General features: G+C 37.3%; 1 protein-coding gene across 3 annotated transcripts in view; it reads left to right on the forward strand.

The window, feature by feature from the left end:
* The first annotated feature begins 14,313 nt into the window (after positions 1 to 14,313).
* TUSC3 (tumor suppressor candidate 3) overlaps positions 14,314 to 23,951 on the forward strand; it is a 119,356-nt gene continuing 109,718 nt past the window's right edge. For all 3 annotated transcript variants that reach the window (XM_090258967.1, XM_090258968.1, XM_090258969.1), the window contains exon 1: positions 14,314 to 14,644. In XM_090258967.1, the coding sequence (XP_090115093.1) occupies positions 14,507 to 14,644 (138 nt within the window). In that variant the 5' untranslated portion in view covers positions 14,314 to 14,506. The remainder of the gene's footprint in view (positions 14,645 to 23,951) is intronic.

Below are 23,951 nucleotides of genomic sequence, written 5' to 3' on the forward strand. Positions count from 1 at the left end.
CAGCTCTATCAGCTATCAGGAGATAAAAATACTGCCAAAGATAAACATACTCCCCTGCCCCCCTAACTTGCTCCCTTGAGGAATAAGACCTCTGGATGATGGACTAATTTAAGGAAAATTGATGAATAATATAGATGTATGTTTCATTCAAGTTATACTCTGTTATATTTAATATGAATATTTAGTCTTTCTGACTCACACAAATGTCCAAATGTTTCAGTTTTTTGGATGATCATTAGTGGTAGAATTTGAAAACACATTTTGTGGGCTGTGCAAACATCAACCTAGAGTAAGAGTGCAATGGAGTTTTTATAAATCAAGTGTTTTTGGACACAGAAATTTATGCAGCATATTACATAAGAAATTTATTATTTAAAACATTTTATTATGTTCCTAGTACTTTCCCAGAATTTACTGTTTTGTAAAATTATCCTAAAAAGTTCTAGGGGACGTTGGAAGAGTATATAAAGAGGCCCAATTAGTATAGATTTTTATAGTAGCTTATTGTTAATGACTTTCATGGTTGAGTTAACTGCATTTGCTTCATCTCATCTAGTATATCAGCAATGCTTCACTGATCTTAGAATTGATATATATTTCCTATATTTTGTCCTTGATATACTCAGCATGTAATGACCATTAAGACAGTTACAGAGGAATGCATTGCCAACCAATATATAGAATTCATTTCAACTTTTTAGAGCAAGTTATTAAAATGTGTCTAATGTTCTCACCTGACCTTAATTACTGACAATTTCATTTTGTTTACTAGCTTCCTTTGTTACTTCTCACTCTTTTCATGGCATTCTTCATTTATCATACATTACATTCTGACTCTTTGCATGTCTTTTGATACATACAAAGTGCTTGATACTATGGCAGGTAATTATTTTCCCCCAAAATGGTTTGGGTTTCCATTACCATGCAGATTACTTTTCTTAATTAAAGGCAGTAGGTTTATAAATTGGAGCTGAAAGCTTTTGGCTTCTCCATGAAACTCTGTTCTGCTATTCATTACTTGAAGTGTTCTCTTACATTCATGCTAACCTTAACCAGAAGGCAAAAATGCTTCATCTTTAGACAGATTATATTTAGACAACTAATCCTATAAAATGTAAAAGGTCATTCACTATTCACTCAATGTCTGTTGTATAATAAAAATAGCGAGTAATAAATAATCGTACAAAATATAAAGACCGGCATTATCCATTACAAAGAATATATTTTCAAATGAGTCTATGATTTTAACAGTAGGGTATAATGTTAGATTATTCATTTATTTAAGTTTAATTTTAAAGACTGAGATGACTAATTTTATGCTCTTTTTAATACAATTGGTTTAGTTTTGTGCCAACTGGACAAAAATCTTAATAAAATATAATCAAATGTTAGAAATATGAAGGTCTCTAAAATTCCTCTAGTTCATGGTATCGATGCTTAGAATATACTGTCACCATTAATACTCAGCCTTCCCTTGGGAGTCTGGACTTTCTGAACAAAGAATTCTAAGGAACCTCTACCAGTAGTTCAGAGTTGTCACTTGAGATAATACCTATTTACCATAATTTACCTTAATTCAATCCCATTATTTTATAGGTGAAGAAACTGAGGAACAAAGAAATAAATTAATTTCTGTAAGGCTATAAAAAAGTTACTCTCAAAACTGAAATAAGAACTCAAAAGTCTTTCTTACTAATACAGTATTCTTTGTATTCATCAAATTCACCTATCTACATCTCATATACATAAATACACATTAAAGCTAAGGTGAATAATAAAAACTCTAAGTGATTGTGAGAGCTTCCTAATATTTACTATGAGGTAAAAAAATACAACATTCACATTTAAGTTTTGCACACAATTATTGAATAAATATACTTTCTGACAAAATGATCAAACTCAACAATATATATCTCAAAGGGAGACTTTCTTTGTATTTCAATTTGTACTGCATATTATATAGTTGGTGGACATCACATTAAATAATTGGTCAATATGAGCTATATTATAAATATTTCACCTTCAATTATATACTTCCAAGTTTTTCACTTGTTGGATTGTTCTTTTTTCCTCCTGAAACATAGGTAACAAGAGTTCCACCCATGTCGTATGTAATAGTGGATATGTGTCATTTTGAAATAGAGTAATAATACAGTTTTAAATTTCATTTAATGTTTAATTGATACATAAGTCACATGCAATAAAATGGACCCTTTTAAAATATATTATTCAATGGTTTTTAATAAGTTTGTTGGTTTTTTACCATCATTAATTCTAAAACATTTTCATGACTCAAAAAAAAACCTTGCAGGCATTAACGATTTTTTTCTATTCTCTCTTTCCTCCATCCTCTGATACCCACTAATCAACTTTTAATCTCCAAGAATTTACCTGTTCTGCAGATTTCATATACTTGGATTCATACAATATGTGGCCTTCTCTGTCTGTCTTCTTCCACTTAGCATAATGTTTGTACTTATATCTGGAAATTTCCCTTTTCCAATTTTATGATTTGTTTAGTATTTTAATAATCATTACTTTTTATCATTTAAGATATATCATTTGCATAATAATATATGCTTTTTATTTGCTGGCTCTTATATTTACAACAATCTCAAATTACAGATGTTATGTTTTTATCCTTATAGTATGTGTTATTCAGATCAGAAACAATACGAAGTTAAATAAATAGAAAAATAAAATAGGAAAAAATTGTAATGTAATCAGGCCTCTTCCAAATTTTTATTCTCTGTAATGGAAAAAATATTTATATATAATGTAAATATATCTATTAATATAATGGAATATTATTAGAATATATTAATACAGATGCAATATTATAACTAATATATATGATATTGTATGTATATGTATACACATGTATTATATAGAAGAATGTTCTTTTTAATTAATTGAATTGGATTAAGGTATCATCAAGTCACTTCTTATCAAAGTATACTCTCAGTTTTCATAATATTTATGTCTATTTCTTTTTTTATGTAGGCTTGTAAAGAGACGTTAAATAAACTACATATTTTTAGGAGTGATCACCAGTCATGACAGTGCATTTGAATTTTGAGAGAAAAATAGAGGGCTAAAAGCAGCTTTATATCACTAAAGGTTTATTTCAGGGTACTGTTAGTACGTACTGAAAAGAGTATGTTAGCAACGCTAATAATCTGTCATCTTTTTCATAAAATTAAATGTTTTATGCTCGCATTTGCATCTAAATATGAAGAAATAATTCCATTAAAAATAAAAATAGAATCAATCTAAATTATATTGTTCTCTCTTCTCTACTTGAAATTGTTTATTGAATTATGCCCATAATACTTCAAGACTATCCTAAAGTTGAATCAATAAATGAAATCTCTGTATGCAGATAAGGCATACAAGAGCATTTGCTTATACAACAAAGACATTATTACAACAGTGTTGTGTTGTCTTGTATTTTGGCTCATTGATTTGGCTCCCTACTCACTCTCATACACACATCTGCTGACATAAAATTTATCACCCGTCTTTTAATTAAATTGGTGGAGCATGATGGAGGAGTCATCATTGCGAGAATAATGATTGCATTTTATTCTCTTGTTTGGCTAATTTTAGGATAGTTTTAAAACTCTCTTTGGAGATAAAACCATAATTGAAACTTATTAAATATTGTAAAGACATTAATATCTTTTGATATTAGTCCCAGAAGTATATTTTATATAATTATCATTTTTCATAGTTCTTTTCTGTGTTGTAGGTATCAGGATTTCAATTAGTTTGTGATTCATAAATTATAGCACCTTGAGCTATAATAGATTCAGTAGTCTTATAGTTGTAGAAAGGTCTATATCTACCATCAAAGTCAGCTTGTTGCTTATTCTATTTTTAAATATTTTTATGCATAAAAATTCTTTCATATTTGGCTGTCCTATTCAATATGGAATAAAATAGTCTTGGCATGTGCTTATAGCTACTATAACTCTCGACATACCTACGAGAAAGTGAATTACCTATGGATAAAAGAATTAGGAGACTGTATGCTCACTGGTGGGTCTTAAAAACAGCCACTTCGCTGGTGGTGTTCGTGAACCCACCTCCAACCTCCTCCCCCATCCCCCAATGTACCTAATGAGATTTAGACTATGGATTCTTAGATTTTACTGCTCCAGTTTACCTCTTATTTTGCTATCCTTCCATTTCCTATTTATCTCTAGTCACATGATAAATTTGTTAATCATGTTTTAGATTAATCCAAATGCAACAAACACTCCCTTCCTGCAAGGCAGTATGAAAACACCAAGAGACAAAAGAGAATAAGGTATGTTCTCTGTCAATAAGGATTCCTGATTTTGTATGCAGATAGACATATTTACATATCTTTGACAACATGAAGACTGAGATTAATGCCACAGTAAAATTGGATTTTACTTCTTGCTGTGCCACTCAACAACATTATGACCTTGAATAAGACGTTAAATCTCTGAAAGCCTTTATCGTCTCATTTGCAAATGTGATAGTTCAGGCAAACCTCTTGGTCCAGTGGCTAATATAGTTCAAAAACAATTTTTGGCTACTCTTAGCTACTTTCTATTTAAATTCTATCAATCCATATTTCTGTGAAATCAAATGAGTCATACAGGATGCAATGAAACATCCCTCCTCTGCTTTATATGATGATATTTTTACTGCATGTGCTCGGAAATGTAGTAACATACAAATGATACAGGAGATTCATGGGTTTATCTCTCCATAACTTTGGTGGTACGTTTGTAGCTCTCTCTACCTATTGGACTCCAGCCTGCAACCTATTACTGCCTTTACCCATAGGAAATGGCCCACAAATGCTGTCACTTATTTTTTAAAAAATATAGTAAATTTTTACTATGTGATAGGCCTAGGAGATGTAGAAATGGATCAAGTCAAAATTCCTGGCCATATAGTCTTGTTAGTCTTGTGGGAAGAGGAAACAATCTAAGCCAATATTTACAATAAAGTGGTGAAAGTGATTGCCAAAGCAGAGCCTATAGCTCTTTTATTATTACTTATTCCTTATGTAACTTTCAAGAGTGCTTACTTTGTCTTCCAAAAAAAATTTTTTTTAAGTAGGTAAGCTCTTTGAGGGCTAGAATTATTTTACTTATTTTAAATACTAAGATTACCCATGAATGTGCCATGTTCCCTATAGTAGCATGCTAAATAGCTGTTGATTAGATAATAAATGCATTGCCAACTTCTCAAATAATGGACTTTAAAAAACTTTTAAAAATATATCTTTAGTAGAGGAGTAAACTAGTCCATGATCCTAACACTTCAATAAAATCACCTTTTTCCTTTGTGTATGATAAGTTCTGTGATCATACCATGTACATAATTTTGTATTCTTGAAAGTAGTAACATTAAGTAGAAGTTAATAAAACTCTTTCAGGAAGAGTAATCTTATTTATTAGGAATAATATCCTTTGAAAATATTTATTTATTTATAGAGATAGGGGAGGGGAGGAGAAAGAGAGGGAGAGAAACATCGATGTGTGAGAGAAACATTGATCGGTTGCCTCCCACATGCCCCCAACGGCGGACTTGGCCTGAAACCCAGGCATGTGCCCTGACTGGGGAATTGAACTGGTGACCTTTCCGTTTGCAGGAAGATGCCCAATCCACTGAGCCACTCCAGTCAGGGCTATTATAAATAATATATTTTAATAAATCTACAACTATCCAGCCATAATAATAGTGAACAGTTGGAACAATTAATAGACTAAATTATACTTACCATTTCCAAGGGAAATAAGTGAGTTGTGACTTAAGTAATTCCTAAAATCATTTACCTTTGAATTTGGAATACATTATGGACTTATAACAAAAACAGTGTCTTATGATTATGTAAGACTTTTGCTTATGCTGATATTAAAATAGTTTTTTTTTCTTCAATTAAGAACAGGCATTGTAGAAGTGACACCCAGTATTAGTACTGGGAGAAAGTTTATTTGAGATTTAAAGCCACAAACAGGATAATTTATGCTTGAAAATTGTAACCATGTGTGACTTTCCTGTTTTTTTTATTTTTTTACAAGTAAAGATATAAATAAGCCAAATAAACTCCCTTTTAGATCCCCAAACCCACAGTTTATTCCATAGTAAACTTCTTTTCTCATCATTCTCTCACAAGTGAACATGGTGATTTCTAGAAATTGTATATGTAATATCACAACAGATTAAATGTAGAAACAATATGAATATATAGCTGTCTTCTGTTAAGTCAGACTTTAATGAGATTGATAAAAATGTAAAAAAAATTACCCTCTTCACTAAAATTTTTAAAAATAAAAATGTTATTTATATTAAGCTGCAATGAACTATTATTTTTACATAAATTGTGTAAATTTTCCTCTCAGTTTTAATTTGTAATATGGCAAATATTGAGAAATAAAGCTCACACAAACAAAAGCTTCTTGGGTCCTCAGTAATTTTCAGGAGTATAAAGGGGTTTGAGTTCAGAAAGTTTGAAAACTGCTGTAACATATCACTAATTGTCTAATGATAGGACTAGGCAAAGAACTCAGAAAGACAGCTCCTGGTGGACTGGAGGATCCTGGGAAGACTTCTTGGAGAAATAAAACTTGCATCCGGTCATATGTGACAAGGGGGAATTTCAGCATTGTACACTGGGAAGGATCTAAGGCAGGGAGCCAGGAAAAGCAAAGATGCTGGGCAAGACACAGAGCGTGTGGGTAGTGAAATGGGCTTAGTCGGGCTATAATGGGAAAGCAAGTAGCAGCAAAGTGCTTAGGAAAGTAACAAGAGACAGATAAGAAAGACAAAGCCTGGAGCCCAGGACCAGGGGAGTTTAAATGCAACCACTGGCTTTAGCAAGCCAGGGAAGGCTTTCAAGCAGAAGGGTGACATAAAGATGATATGCTCCAGGGCAATCTGTCTCAGTAATGGATCTGATCCTATGATTCTACTCAGAGAGAACTAGCAGGAGTGTTACACAGGAGTCCCTGTATAAAATGGGAAGGGCCAGGACTAGAGTTTGAGAATTTGAAGCCTGAGTGATGGGGTAGCATTAAGGGAATCAGCACACAGCAGAGATTAGAAGTACAGATGAAATACCAATAATGATAATAAATCACCTTTTGATGTTGAAGAGGCTTTTGGATCATAACTAATAAGTGATATTTGGTATAATTTAAGTAGTAAGTATATTTATTACATTAGAAATTTTAATTGTGTGAATTCATAAACAAAGAGAATGAAAAATTTTATATTAATTTGAGTAACTGATGAATTCTCGATTTTCAATCATTCCAAGTCACGCAAGTTTACCATAATTTTCAGACTGATATACAGTATTGGCTTGTTCACTAAATGACAAAGAGAATGTAGGTCTTGTTCACTTAAAATTGCTTTATTCTCAGTTGGACTAGCACTCCATGACTTACTAAGCACCATTATGAGCAACAGCTTCAGTGTTATTGGGTAAAATAAATCAATGACTTAAAGTGCTTTTTCGTGCATTTTTAAAAACTATTTTTTATACATTCTCCTTTCCGTACCCTATAATAATTGATATATAATTTTAATGAGTACAATGATTTTTAGTAATAAAATCATTGCATATTAAATCCTATAGATTAATAAATTGTGGTACTTATATTTAGAACTTCTTGGTAAGTCCTGTGTTTAGCCCATAGAAATATTCTTTGACATATTTCTTAAAAACTAATTTAGTTCCTGGAATATATGATGAACTCTTGCAGGAAACCAACTGAATATGTTATAATATTCTACTAATAAAACTTAATGACTGACTGTAAATTCAGTGTAATATTTTTAACATGAAAAAAAAACTCATACTACTCAGCTCACATTTGTGGTGTTAAAAAAAACACTCATTATTTCTTTCCCTGAAAATGACAATATTAAAATGAACATTTATTCAGTAAAATAAAATATTGGTGTATGAATACAAGCATATAAGATATCTTATTTAGTGAGTTCAGGAAATAGGAAGAAAGTTGTGTATTTGGAAATTCAGTACATAATTTACTCAGTAATTTTAAAAGTTTAATTTAACTTTACACACACATACATACACACATATAATTTAAAAGAAAAGTGAAAGGAAGTAAGAAATAAATTAAATCCTTCACTTGTATCCTAACAAATTACAGCCTTTTTAAGGCATGAGAACCACAAACCAAAATAATGCTGTTAAGTATTCTGCAGCAAACTCACATCTGTCCAGCTTCAGACAATCTGTTTGGCATAATAAGGATAGTGAAATTATCTCTTCTGCTCACCTGGCTACATAGTTTCCTTTCCAATGTTTTCCTGGCTTTGTAGAACACTTCTTTAATTATTTCAAGAATCTCAGAGATACTCGCTACACACTTCTGTGACCCTCTTGGAGTCTTTTCCTTTTTTGAAGAAATTGCTACAGATTGCTTGAATTAAACAGCTTCAATCATCTGTCCATATCCCTACCGTCCTTCTACATAATTTCTAAGATAAAGTAAATGTTCTTAGTGTGTCTAGAAAACTGTGGCTTCATTCTGCCAAAAATCACCCAGACTTTGGAAATTGACTAGAGCATCTAATATACATGGATTTAAGAAAATAATGCCCTCTCCCACGTTCCCCTCTGTTAACCTAAGAACAGTTCTTTGAAATGATATTTTCTGACCCTAACATATGTTCTGCTGGCATCTCCAGGTACATGGAATACGATGAACAAACAAGCAAAATGCTGTGTGCGATAACCAAATGTTCAATATAATCAAGTCATATGCTAGAGATTGTTCGGAAAACAACCCAAACACAAATATAATTTCTAAAATGTAATTGCACAGGTGTGTGCTCTTTAGTACTATGATTCCATTTCATAAATCTTTTACTCAACTATTCCTTAGTCAAGACAAAAACAATTCCCTTCCATAATCTGTCAAAGACAAGAACAATAGCACCATACAAACCACGAACATGCCCACACACCTGCCTCTCCCAGCAAATAAAGTGCTTCTTTCCTGATTAATTTTATCTTTAGCTCTACTTTGTTCCTCTAACTTTATAGACAAAAATTATTAAGATACCTTACCATGCAATTTTCCCTGCTTCTGATACATCTCAATCTAGAGCAAAACCACACTTTCATTGAATCCTCCCAAAAAGATTAAACACAAGCCTTCAGGTGTGTTATTTGGCTGGAGGATATTCATAGAAGTGAAGCTGCCACCAAGGCTCAGCAGACAGCCTTACCATTGGAGCAGGGCAATAGACTTAGTAATAATGTGCACACTGGAGACCCTTGAAATCTTTACTTGATCACATGTCCCAGGGGTCCCTCTGGCCATGGATGGGAGATTAATTTCACTTCGCACTGAGCTCTGATTGACATTTCATTGTGACTGTTCAGCATTAGGTTTATTTTGTTTTGTTTTGTTTATTCACTTGGGAATGTTAGCTTAGGATATTTGAGTCATATGATTAAATGTATATTGTTTCTTGGTGAACCGTTTTCTGGCCTTGTAGCATTTATTTCTATGATGCGCTTATCTAGTCTCCATGAAGAACAATTTGTAAGGATGGAGCAGACACAGACCTGGACATTCCACCCTTGAGCCAGGGCTGAGGAAGGAAGAATTCAGAAGGTGTCCTCGCACTGGTGCACTTTGGATAAAAGTGCATCAGGTCACCATTTCAGAATGAGTTTTCCCTCAGTCCTGTGAGAAATGACTTATTTAGTTTCATCTGCCTGGAGTCAGGAGGTTTGTCTAGCCCTGATCAGGGCAAGTTCCAGGGACATGAGTTTGCACAGGTACCAGCCTCATTGACTATGAGAAGTTCTCATAGAAACTTCTCAACCAAAAACCACACCTCTTTCAGGCTGAAACCCTGTTTTCTTAACGTTTTCTACATGGAATGTATACTTACCCTCTGACTGGTAACATTTCACAGAAACAATTTGAAATTGCAGTGACTTTGGGAAAACTTTTGACATTAGAAAAATGTTTATTTAAGAGCTCCTTTGGAACAAAAGGGGAAGGCACGCATGAAGAAATTGTCTGATTTATAGAAGACTATTTTATTTCATTAGAAGTCTCCTCTTCCATTTCATTTATATACTTCAGGGTTCAATAAATCTTGGCTTTTAAATTTTATGGTTTGATAAATTGTCAAGGACTCTCTCTTTTGTGTGTATATATGTCAAAATGTGTTTTCCTACATCTAGGTTTTGTCTCTTTTCCTTGCAGGCAGGAGATAATTAGCACTTTACAATGATAATTCAATATTAGTCTGAAGGTGGCTATTCACTGCTTATTTTTCTATTTCTGTTCCTCCTGTCTTTTTCTGGTGCTTCAGAAATTGTATAGAGTAACAGATTCGGAAAGTCATTTTGTTGGCATGGTGCACTCTTGGAATATCTAGAGTAGACAAACACTATGTTCACTTCAGCATTATTTCCAATAGCCACAGTATGGAAGCAACCTGCGTGGTAAGAAGTTGTGGTACACACAATGAAATATTACTTGGCTGTATATAAAAACAGAATGGAATCTTACTATTTGCAACAACATGGATGAACCTAGAGGGTACTGTGTTAAGTGAAAAGACAGAGAAAGATAAATACCACATGATTTCACTTAGAAGTGGAATCTAAAAAACAAAATAAATGAACATTCAAAACAGGAAAAAAAAAAAACCCTCATAGATACATAGAACAAACTAATGGTTGCCAGATGGAAGCGGGGGTTAGAGGGCTGGGTGGAAAAGGTGAAGGGAGTAGAAGTACAAACTGGCGGTTACATAATACTCACGGGGCTGTAAAGTACAATCCAGGGAATATAGTCAATACTATTCTAATAACTATGTATGATGCCAGGTGGGTACTGGAAATATTGGGGGGAATACTTTGTAAAGATATGACTTGAAAATCAGAGGATGTAGCCCTTGGTATGACCTGAGGACACGTTCCCACATGGGGACAGGGATGGGGAGGAAGGGATTCTAAGTTGCAGATGATGATCATCAAAGGGAAGGGCTGCGAGGGAAATGAGGTCATAAACTTACAATCATTTTCTGACTGTTGGGGACAAGTGAGATTTCAACGGTCAGAACAATGTGTGACATGTAATTAAGCATTTATCGAAGTCTTAGTGTCTGTTCAGACACACAGAACAATGGCTTTTGGTTGAGCAGTTCCAATACAGGAGGTGTTGCTTATCAGCCACATAGCGGGTACAATTTATCAAACAGTACAATCAGTATAGGGAGACTGCTTGCGCTGCAGGTGGTTTTATAGCCCAAAACGGCAAAATAAAGCCTTGAAAACAACTTCAGAGCTCAAACTGCAGAAATCCAAACGTTGAGTCCCCAAGAGATGGCATTGACGTTCCTGTAAATCCTCACACTTATGTTTCTGACCAACTGGCTGGAGATTGGAGGTTCTAACGACCCTCTCCTTGGGTTCAATAGATCTGCTAGACTGGTTCACAGAACTGAAAGAAGTATTTTACTTACTAGAGTGCCAATTTACTATAAAAGGATCTAACTCAGGAACAGACAGATAGAAGAGGGGCATAGGGCAAGGTGTGGGGGAAGGGTAACGGAGATTTTATGCTTTCTCCAAGTGTGCCTTTTTCCTGGATTCCCCACGTGTTCACCAACCCAGAAACTCTTTTAAGTTTTTATGGAAGCTTCATTACATAGCCATGATTGATTAAATTATTGGACATTGGCAACTGAATCAATCTGTTGCCCTTCTTACCTCCCTGGAGGGCATGGAGTGGGGCTGGAAGTTCCATCCCTTTAATCACAGGGTTGGTTCTGGCAACTAGGCCCCATCCTCAAGTGAGTTCCAAAAGTAATCTCTGTAACAATTAGACCTGAATAACGGACAGCTTCCCTAATTTTTGTCCCTGTTTCCAGCTTAGGACCACCTACAGAAAGCCAAAGATGCACCAAAGAGAAGATGTTTTAGAAGATCTGGGCCTTGACCTGAATAAAATGATCAAGTATGCCATGTGAACATCTAACTATAAGAATTTCACCAATTAGCACAGCACTGCGAACACCAGAGGCAGAGAATAGTTTGGGGAAAACAAGAAAGCTAGCCTGGCTGGAGCAGTTAGAAAGTGCCAAAAAAAAAAAAAAAAAAAAAAAAAAAAAGTTGGAAATGAAGTTGGAAAGGTAGCCAGGTGCAAAGCAATGCAAGCTCCTGCGGGCATGAAAAAGATTTTGCTTTTTATGCATAAGGACAGAGTAAATATTTGCACTGATTTATGTATCAAAAGGATCGCTCTAGCCGCTCTACCAAGGACAGAATGTAAGAAGCAAGACTACAGTAGTCTTGCATTAGGACAGTAGAGAATAGTAACGTTAGAAGCAAGGGAAGGAGGATGAACTAATAATGATGTCTGACGTCTTCCTAATGAACCTAGCGTTAGCAATACAAAATGAGTAGAGGAATTCAGTCCTAAAACACTGGGGTCAGAGTAACTTCAAAACAAAATATGGACGGCTGCGTGGTTGGAGAGAATGGGATACATGGAAGGCAGCACCGAGGCTCTGAAAATTGGTAGTTCTGAGAATGGTGGTACCGTTACTTACAATAAAGAAATTTAGACCAGTTTGGGAGAGAAAGGAGCTGATGATCCATTTTGATTAGGGTGAGTATATCTCAGTGAAGATGTCTAACTGATATAGATAATAAAGTTACTTTCGTCTTCAAATAGAGAAAATCTGAGGCTACTTTCACAAGTCTCAAGGAAAAAAGCAAGGGGCTATTCTTTCGGGAGTGATAGCTACTACGGACAAAAAAATGCTCACAGAAAAGTGGGAAATAAAAAGCCTGGGAGATAAAAGAGATTTATTTGTAAATAAACCTACCAACGTTAAAATTCCTGCTCTACTCTTTTCTAGTTATATCATTTTGAAGTAGATCTTCTGGCCACAATGTCTTTATCTAAAAATTGCCGTAATAGAACTTATCTGATCGGGTAGTTGTGAAACAGTTGTTAATCTGGAGTTCATGAAATTTCAGAGCATCTGTGAACCTCAAACTGAAAAAAAAAATTTTAATCTTTTCTCTATTAATCCATCATGGAAATCTCTTCTTCAATCACAAAGGCAGACGACAAAACATGGTATAAGTGTAGATGGTTTTGTTTCTTGTAGAAATGAGATACGTTCATGTTATAGTACAGTGGTAGCAGATATTTCAAAACAGTATCATCACTACTTCAAAATTATCATATGTATTAAAATAGCCATTAGATATGCTGCTAGATTGCACAGGATTTCAGAATTTATCTACAGCCCTCGTGCCCCTTAGTTGGCCAAGTGTTTCACAATTCTGTGCTTCTTGATCAATTTCATTCACACAGTGGAGTCGGAATGTTTATACACTGGTTCTCAGAGCTACATTCTTTTCCAGTATTTCCCAAATACAAAAGTTGGTTGACTACCAGGTGGAAGGAGGTGAATTTTTAAATTTTGATAATGGTACTTAATTATAATCGATTTCTTTGTAATCCTATGTATTTAATTTATGCATTTAGAAGTACTATTTTAAGACTGAGTCAACAAGCTTTATCAGACTATCAAATGTGTTCATGATCTAAGTGAAAAAATCTTGAGATGCCAGAGGGATAAGAGTACACAGATGAAGCATGAGAACAGGACTTGGCCCATATCAAAGAGTCAATCAACAGTCTGTTGCTATTGTTCTTGAAATGTTCGGAGACCAAGTAGCGAATTAAGTCCTATTCATTTTTGCATTCAAAGGGTCCAGTCCAGTGCTTTGCACTTGGGCCCTCCATGAAGGCTCAATAAATGACCAAACCAATCAACGAAGTGGTTTGCACATTGGCTCCTCAACTGGGGCTGCAGAACAGCTAAGAAGTCCAGGGTGCTTACTAAACTACAGGTTCTCCGGATTATGTCAGAGGGCTTCAGAGGGCTGGGAATGTGGGCCACCCCTGCGTCCCTAAAAATATACCAATGGGAACGGAGATTCCTATCGGCGAGAGTGGCCAGGTCCTCACTAAGTCCTCCAAGTCTTCTGCACCATCCACTGAGACATGTCTGTGGTTCCAGGTAGGGCTGGACGCACAGGCCCTGGCATAGTCCTAGGACCCAGTATTGGCGTCAGGGGCAGGGCAGCCTCGGGCTCAGGTCAGCGACAGAGAGAGAGACCCACGCGCCCCCGCAGCGCGGCCTCGGGAAAACGCGGGCGGAGAGAGCGGCGCAGCGTGGCGCGCGGATGTCCGCTCCTCGCCACGCCCACTTCCTGCTCCATCCCGGGCCTTTCCTGGTCTCCTTTCCCCGTGAACCGGATGCGCTGTCAGTTTCCTCCTCCGCGTCCTCGGCCGCTGCGCGGGTCCCTGGCGAACCCGCAGCCACCCACGAGGGCGCAGGCAGGGGGCTCAGGGCGGCCCGTCTGGCAGGTGTCGGGCGCCGGTAGGAGCTGGGCGCGCACGGTTACCGAGCGTGGAGGAGACACTGCCCTGCGGCGATGGGTGCCAGGGGCGCTCCTTCACGCCGGAGGCCGGCGGGGCGGCGGCTGTGGTACCTGCCCACCGGGAGCTTCCCCTTCCTTCTCCTCCTGCTGCTCCTGTGCATCCAGCTCGGGGGAGGCCAGAAGAAAAAGGAGGTAGAGAGAAGGAAGCCCGTGGCCTTCCCGCGCCGGCTGGGGCGTGCTGGGGCGGGCCGCGTTGCCAGGCAGCGGGGCGTGGGCGCTGACAGCCTCCGGGCGGGAGCCCCGTGGGCGGGGATCCCCGCCTGTGGGTCCCACGGGCTCAGAGCGGGCGGTAGCCTTGTGCTTTCTCAGAAAACGACGAAGCTTGTCCTGAGTACGCGTCTCAGCATCTCACACCGTTCACACCTCGGGGGCTTTTGGTCCTAAGTTGGGGATGCAGGACCTCGGGGCCCTTGACTCCCTGGAGCGTGCTGGGTGTGAACATCCCGTCCAGGAATAGCGAACCTACAGGGCTAGTTGCGCCTTATTTATTATGTTCATGCTTCCGTCGTTAACCGCTTCAAGAGGCCGCAGAGCATATTGAGAATGGATGTTATTCTCCAATCTTAATTATACATTTTGATAGCTGTATGTTTGTTTATTTTTTATGCTGAACCCCATGTAGCCTCACATTAAGTTACGCAAATTTATTTGCAAAGGTCAGATCACCTGGTTTCAGTCTGGTGCTCTGATTAAGTGGGATGAGGGTAAGGGTTGTGGAAATTATTTGTGAATTTCAATAATCATCTTTATCGTGGGTAGTCAGCCGATGTAGCAGGATCAGAGAAATATTTATTTTGGAAATGTAAGACTTCTAATGGTACATCATTGTAGTAAGAGTATTTACTTTCTACAAGTAAAGACGATTTTTTTTTCCTGGTGAAGTGTTACACATGGGTCAAAATCTAATTCGGCTCTAAAATATTACCACAACTTTTTGATATCTGGGTGGAGAGAATGAAAAAGCCACACAGACGATAATTCCGATTCTCTTTCTCTTTCCTCTTTGCCTGAAACAACTCTGAATTCAGTATTAACTTCTTCTCTTTAGCTTTTTAATTTTAACATGAAAGTGGGCCATACAGAATTCTTGATGGAGTTCTGGAAAGAACCATCGTTAAATTAAAACTAAATTTACAAATATAAATTAAAGATATGTCTTCTAGTATTTGGTATTTACATACCACGTTTCAAGAGTTTTAGATTTCACAGTTTTTCTTAAGGGAGGAGATTAAGAAGTAGTGTCGTGTGTGGATTACCACCGCAGATGGCAATGAACAAAATGATGAGGGACTCCATGGAAATTGTTTTACCTCCTAGACAGATCATTGTGATCACAGCAGCTTTCAGTTGAAAGAAAAAACTAAAAAGTCTAAAAAGTGTCTTATCTGTAAAGCATCTTACCATCTCCAATTATGACTACTTACATGAAAACATTTGTTAATCTAGTATGATTATAAATTATCATAATGTTTCCGTTAAATATTTTTAAATGAAAAATTAAGGAGAAAATTGTTGAGGACTTAAAAAGATTGTCTTCCAAAACTGCTTTTATTTCTTTTAAATAGGAGAGTCTAATACAGGCATACCTAGTTTTATTGCGCTTCACAGATGTTGCAGTTGAAGGCAAACCCCTCCAACAGCAAAAAGTTTAGGATTTGCTTTATTGAGGTGGTCTGGAACCACACCATCAATAAGTCCGAAGTATGCCTGTATTAAATGGTGATATTGCAGAATACACCGGTTTTATTTAAGGAAAAAGGAAGAGCAGAATGGCAACTTAAATAGTTGATGTTTTAATACTTTCCTCAATGAATATGCATATATCTGAAATCTTGTTCAGTTCTCTATCTAGTACTCAGTTCAAAAACTATGATCTCTTCCAGTAGTGGAAAAAAAATAAAACCATTATCCATTGGAAATGGGCAGGGGTTGCTCACCAATATGGTACTTTCTAGGGGTGTTTCAGGATTGTTTTGACCAGATGTGGCTTCTCTCTTTGCTGACTATAGAAATGCATGCCCAATGTAAGATTTAACACCACTAAACCAAAAAGTATAGTGGTTGGAACTTAATTTACTACTTTATGTATTACTGACATAAATACCAGGTGGACTTGGAATGAATGATGTATTTCTTTGTTATGGGGAAGACAAATTAAAGTCTAAAGTTGAGCCTGGAATCAAGAATAGACCTGAGTTGCTTTTAAGGGCATAATGGTTATGACAGTAATTGTTCCCACCATAGGTTGTTGAGTCAGGTGGTTCAGTTACAAGTCAGCCCCTAATTGTACAATGTCAGACAAACCACTTGACTTCCTTGAATTTTAGTGTCTTTGTTTTAAAAGACAGGTATAATACCTACACCTCAGGGTTGTTGGAATTAAATAAGACTGTATATAAAATGCTTAGTGCAATATCTAGAACATAAGATAAATAATTGGATTTATTACATGTACTTCATTTAAATGAAAGCATTATGCATGGAAATGAGATCCTAAAGTGGTAGCTATTTTTAATAGATTTTTTTTTGCCAAATAAACTGACTTTATAATAATTGTAAGTTATATAGTTACAGGAATAAATTATTACTTATTTTATTATGAAACACTGAGAATTTCAAACTCTTGCATTGTTTGAGAACTTCCCAGTAGGAGATTTTGCATCATAGAAAAATGGGTGGTATTTATAGATTTTTGTACAGAAGTATATATTCGTTTCTTAATGAAGATATTTTCATTCATTAAAATATAATTAGTTTTGTTATTATCTGAAAGAATATAGTCAAGAGAAATAGTTAAGTGAATAGGCAAAGCAAATTGACAAGAGCTTTTTATGGTCACTTTCCTTAATTACATTGAACACAGTCATTAAAAACTAATTTTGGAGTCCTTACTCATGTTGCCATAGGACTGTGGGAGACTAGCCTCTTAGTACAATTGTGTATCATTCCTCTTCTACTACATCGTGGGTTTTCTTTATTTTGATAGTGTCTCTATTTCTTACATCCTTAACACTTAGCACCTAATCATCTTCATGTAGAATTGTTCTAATCCGTAATGACCACTTCTGATAATATAAGAAGAGCTCAAATGCTGTAATTATTTCCAGTAAACTTAACTGACTTTGCCATCATCAAAAGCAGCTGCTATTGTTTAATAATTTATCCTTTCTTCAAGAAAGTGATTAGCTACAAGGATTAAAAAAGTGTGAAAGTAAGTTTCTACTCCATCCCCCCCACCCCCCACCCCCCACCCCCAGGAGGCTGTACCTCCTGCAGTTCCTGAAACGAACTAAATCATTTTCATCTATTTGCCAAAGCCAAAACTTTGGGCACATTTCACTTAGTTTTAAGCCTTTACTCAGTTGCGACATTTTTCCCCTGCCCATTCCTCCACCCAGTGGAGGATACCCTCCCAGACTTCTCTGCCCAATGCTGGTTTGAGGGGTACTGGTTAAATATGGTTGAAATGTCCATAGGATGTAATCCAAAGTTCTTTGCATGCTATTTGGTGCTTTTCCTGAGTGGGTGTCTGCGTAACTCGCTGGTGTTCTGTTTCCCCGCTGGTACATGCTTCACCCCCATGTTGACTGAGGCAGGTCCCCCCATCCTCCCATTTTGGATGGGGGACTCCTCGTCTCACATCACTGGATTTCTAAGCTTATTTCTTTAGAGCACTAGTGTGAATTTGTGTCCATTGTCAGCACAGATGAGACCCTGATAGGCAGTGTTGAGGTTTCTTACTGGAAACGATGGGGATATGGACCTGCAAGGGCAGGGCGTCAGATGGTTTATGTGGGCTCTATTCAGCACTCCGAGAAACGGCAGGGTGAGTGGTGGTGTCCAGGGGTCAGTAGATGACAGTGTAAACATTATGGCAGATAATGTTATATTTTTAACATATGACTCATAAAGGAGCAGGAGCTCCCTGAGTGAAAGCTAAGGAGAATGAATGGTTTGCATTTTAGTAGCTCTAGGGTCTGACAGAGATTTAGGGAACAAAACTCATTACAGATATGTAAATGTAAGGAATTGGTTGGGATTTTGAAAATTTTACACAAGCCTTTTCCTTTGATTTGGTGATTATATATAGTCTTAAAACGAGAAATTGTTAAGCAATTATGGTAAAGTTCATTTTTTTCTCATATCTTACTTTCAAGGTCTCAAACCAATTTTCTGATATTATGACATTTTTATGAATCAGATAAACGTTTTTGCAGTATTTCATAGATGTATGGAATATTGCTTCTGTTTAAATGATCTTGTCGAAATTTGGTAACACCTGATATTTTACAAATTGCAGCCTTTTGTTTAACTGCACCGACATTAGCTAAATTTCTTACAGACTGTTTCAGCTATGGATAATTTTGTGAGGTATACGCCAATATGAATTTATAATAATTCATAATTCTGTGATTAAAATATATATCAATACAGTACAATTTGTGAATATAGATGATCAAAAGCATTAGCAAATAGAAGTAATAATCAATTTTTCAGCAAGTTTTCATACCAAAGAAGGAACTGGAAAAACAGCCACAGTAACAAGTAGGCAGGAGTCTGACTTCAGAGATTTTTAGAGATAAGGACTTCCCAGCATTACAGAGTCACTGCCTGAGGTTAAATATGGCAGTGCTTTACCCACCACTGCTGTTGCAGGGATTTCTTCTGAGATGTTATCATTTGTATGTAGTATATAAAATGTCCTGGTCTAAAATAACCTTCTCTCCTAGAGAGTGTGGTGTGGTTTGTACTAGAACTGCTTAGCGATTTGTCTTGTCTTTCCATCCCTCTTAAGAAATGGGTTATCAATACAAAAATGGTTTGTATGTTAGTTTTATTTATTTTTATTGTTCTTTTTCTCTTTTTTCATAAATACCCCATCGGCATTATCTTTTTAATTGACTCGATTGGGGTGACATAGGTTGTATGTTAGTTTTCTATCAGTGGATGATAAATTGCTGCAAACTTAGTGACTTAAAATAACACCCATAAAAAAAAAAAAAAAAGATTTTATTTATTTTTAGAGAGAGGGGGAGGGAGGAAGAGAGGGAGAGAAACATCAATGTGTGTTTGCCTCTTGCACACCCCCAATTGGGGACCTACCTGGTCTGCAACCCAGGCATGTGCCTTGACTGGGGATCAAATTGGAGACCCCTTGACTTGTAGGCTGGTGCTCAATCCACTGAACTACACTAGGCAGGGCTGAATTAACACCCTTTATTTTTTTTCTAAATCATAGTTTCTGTAGGTCAGAAGCACAGCATAGCTAGGTTTCTGTTCACAGACTCCCAAGGATGAAAGTAAGGTGTGGCTGCGCTGCATTCTCATTTGGATCCCTAGGTCCCCTTTGCAGCTCATTCAGATTGTTGGCAGAATTTTGTTTCGGGCAGTTTGGGACCAAGGTTCTTAGTTCCTTGCTAGCTATTTTCTCTAGGCTCTTTGAGCCCCCTTAGGTCCTAGCTCTGTGGGCCCCTCCATAGGCATTTTCAAACAGGGTTAGGTATTTCTCTTCTTCCAGGCCAGGAGGATCATCTCTCTGATACTTGACTGGCTTTGAAAATGCTGATTAGGTTTGACCCGCCCAATATAACCTCCCTTTTGAGTAACTCAGAGTTGACTGATTAGGGACTTGACATCTGCAAGTCTTTGGCATAAAAGTTAACATAATTATGGGCGTGCTATTCCATCACGTTCACAGCCTTGTCCATACTGATGGGGAGGGACTTGTACAAGGGTATGGGTCATTGGGGATTATTTTAGAATTCTACCTTCTAAAATGGGTGAACTTTGGAGATTTTTATATATATTTAAGTGGTGGCTTATAAAATCAACAGACACAGGTATGATAGTGTATAAATCTCAGCGTTCTGAAATTGCATAGTACGGAGACATAGTTATTCACAAAAATAAGTAGAATTCATAAGAATTATTTTAAGCAGTTCACTCATATTGCAACCTCAGGATACCAGTTAAATTGATAAAGAAGTTTGGAAGAATAATAGATATTTTCATTTCACAGGAAAAACTAGCAATTAAAAATTAACAAGGAATTAAGAAGTTTATAGAAATGTTCACTACACCCTGCCCATTATAGGATAAACCACTATTCTTCTATCATATATTTACTTGTAGTTTCAAAATAGAAAAGTTAATTATTTTGAATATTAAATTCACATTTTTTTCCATTTTTTATGGATCTTTGTAAGCCTCATAACAATGGAACCTGCATTGCTAAATTAAGCTTGTTAATACTACAGAGAATATTAAGAATATGCCCAAGTTGAGAGAGACAGCCATATTGTTTTTGACTTTATATTTCTCTATCAGCTAAAGTAAAAAAATAAAAAGTGATTTCTTATCTTATTTGAAATACTCATAGTAGCACCTTACTTTCATTCAGCTTCCAACTGGTATTATAGAATGTAAATTATGGAATTTATTGTCTGCATTCTCATTACTGAGTTTGAATAGTGTGAGAGTTAAAGATAATGCCTTAATAAAATCAACACTTCATATGGCATTATCCTCTAGTGGTTTGAAAGATACGTCCATCTTTTTAATAGCCATTTTGCTTGTGCACACGATGACTGAACATATTTGTCAACAGCTTTTAGAGAGCTACTTCTGTTGCTTTCCTGCCGTGGCTTTAATATTTTTATCAGATTTTATTATATATTTTTCTAAATTCTTTGATGGTGTACCAGAGTTGTTTACCACATCAGTTTGTTTTCTTCTAAATAGACACCAGCTAGACCACATTTCCAGTTTTCTCTGCACTTACATAGGGACCTGTAACAAAGTTCTGGGCAACGGAATGTAACTGGAAGTGAGGCGTGTCACCTCTGGCCTGGCCCGTAAAGATTTGCCCTAGGCTGGTGGCGATGGTCTCTTACGCCTGCTCAGAGGACTCATCTGTACTGATTGCATCCCAGGCTTCCCTGGAAGTGTGTGCTCATGTGCCCCAGAGATTCAGGAGGGAGAAGAGGAGAAAGCCACTGGTCTTCAGAAATAGCTGAGGCAGATTCAGGAAACCACTGTGTCCGTTTTCTGTTGTTGCTGTAACAGGCTGTCACCGACTCACTGGCTTAAAATGACACGTTTATTATCTTACAGTTCTGGAGACCGGAAATCCAAATCAGCCTCATTGGGTTAAAGTCAAGGTGTCTGCAAGGCTGGCTCCTTGCGGAAGCTCTGAGGGGAGAATCCATGTCCTTGACTTTTTCAGCTTCTAGGGGCTGCCTGAATTCTTCCCCATTCCTTGCTTGCACCCTCACCTCTACTATTGACTGATCCTCTTGCCTCCCTCTTATAAAACCCTCGTGGTTATGTTGGGCCGCGTTGGCTAACGTAGGGTAATCTCATTTCAGGATCCTTTATTCAGTCACATCTACATGTAAGGTAGCGTGCTTCTGGTTTCTGGGGATTAGGATGTGAACGTCTTGTGGGGCAGGGCATTGTTGAGTCTGTCACCGCCCCCCTTCCACCCCCCCCAGCTGAAGCTGTGTAGACTAAGATCCGTTGGGCAGCCTTCAGGAAGTGTCAGAGCTGCAGGTGAGCGCTTGAGAATCGCCTGCCGTGGTGCTGCCCACGGAGATGGTGGGGAGCTGCTCTCCTTACCGAAGTTTTGCCTGAACCCCTCCGTGGTGCTAGAAGCTGCTTCCAGGTTCCCGTATTACATACCTTCCTGTTTGGAATGTGGGACACTCTCGGTTTTCCCGGCTGAACCCTGACCGATGAAAGCTCTCTCTGTATAACTGGTGATGTAAAAAGCGAGCGGAAAGCCATGTGGGGGGGGAGTCTCTGCTGCCCTGACTCTTCCCCTAGACTGCTGCGTGGATACGCCACTGAAGTCTGGGCGCTGTCTGGCGCTGCGGTACCATAGCCTGGTTCATTCTTAGGAATAGAGATATTCAAACTAAAAACTAAAACAGATCTCATCTCCTTCTGTGTATTTAAACACACCAGACTTAGAGCAGTATGTTTTCCTTGTATTTATGTTCAGGACTATATTGTACGAGGAAACAGACGCCTAACATTGTGTCCATCATTTATTACAAATCACCTTCTCAGTCTCTGAACTAACTCATTGGTACACGTTCTCGGTTGCTTCTCTGGACTACGTCACCCGATCACGGTACTGTTTGCAGATTTAGAACAATGTGCTCATGTGATACACTCCCTGCAACGTCCACACTAACGCACGGGATTCAGTAGCTGTTCTTTAATGAGTGCACCCTTCCCTCATATGGGATGCAGCAGCATGATTCCCTGTGTATGTTCATCGGATTTAAAATGCTTCTGGAGCTCAGACGCAAATCTCAGTGGCTGGTGTCTGGAGGAACATAGCTTTAAAACCATAGCGTCGTCTCATTTCCTTTCCATAGAATTATTTTGAAAAAGTGGTACTGTTACCATTTCAAGATGAGAGAACCTAGCTAAGTTCAAGGATCTCTGTGCCAAGGTGACGACACCGTCGGTAAGGGCAAGAGCCGCGCCTCAAGCGCTGGCCTTCTGACTCTGAGTTCACAACTTTTTCCGTCGGGTGCCTTGCCTCACAGAAGATACATATTGCCGAAGGTTGTAGCGTGCCTCTCATTTTGTTTTAATTTGGATCGCGTTCTCTTTTGGTCTTCACTTAGTAGTGGCTGCCAGCAGGGGCTTCTATTGGATCTTTTCTTGGCGGAGACAAAGGAGTGGCCAATTGGGAATCCATAGCAAAGGTTCTAGTCACAGCTCTTATCAACTCTTGACTCTGTCCTCTTGGTCAAGCCGCTCCCTCTTTCGGGGTCACAGTGCTTTTGTCAGGGAAAAAAATTAAAGTTGAGCTAGTTCAAAGGTGGCTTTCAGCCCTCAATACCTTATCGTTCATTTTAATGAAAGAGTTGAAAACAATTCACGGCAGTAGGTGAAGTTTTATTTTCAAAAGAACACTAAATATTTTTCCAACTAAAAAATATTCCCATTGTTTTTTACTTAGCCACCATTGATCACTCTCCTGGTGTTTTCATAGCACATTTTTATCCTGTCAAATATTAACGTTAATGCCGTTTATATTATTCATCTTCAAATCTCCCATAGAACTTAGTCTAGTGTCTTGTCCAGATTAGGTGCCCACTTTAAGTATTTGCTTAATATTTAAGAGTAGTAGCAAACATTTCTTAAGTATACAAGGTCCTCCCTTCACTGAAATCACATAGTACTTAGAAAGAGTTAAAATGAACAATATTTCATAGACATGAAAACAAGTTTTGAAGTTGTCTATATAAAATTAAGTCAAAATTATAAAAATTCATTCAATTGCTCATCTGGTTTGAGTTTTCTCAATAAAATTCTATGAGAGTGTGTTGGATATCTTCAGTTAATGCTTGTCTTTGGAGCATAATTCTGGAAGTCATTTTTACAGAAATATTTTTGGGGTTACCAGTTTTCTCAGGGGCAT

This window comes from Furipterus horrens, unplaced genomic scaffold (assembly GCF_987537825.1).
Source record: "Furipterus horrens unplaced genomic scaffold, mFurHor1.1.pri manual_scaffold_12, whole genome shotgun sequence".
NCBI lineage: Eukaryota > Metazoa > Chordata > Mammalia > Chiroptera > Furipteridae > Furipterus > Furipterus horrens.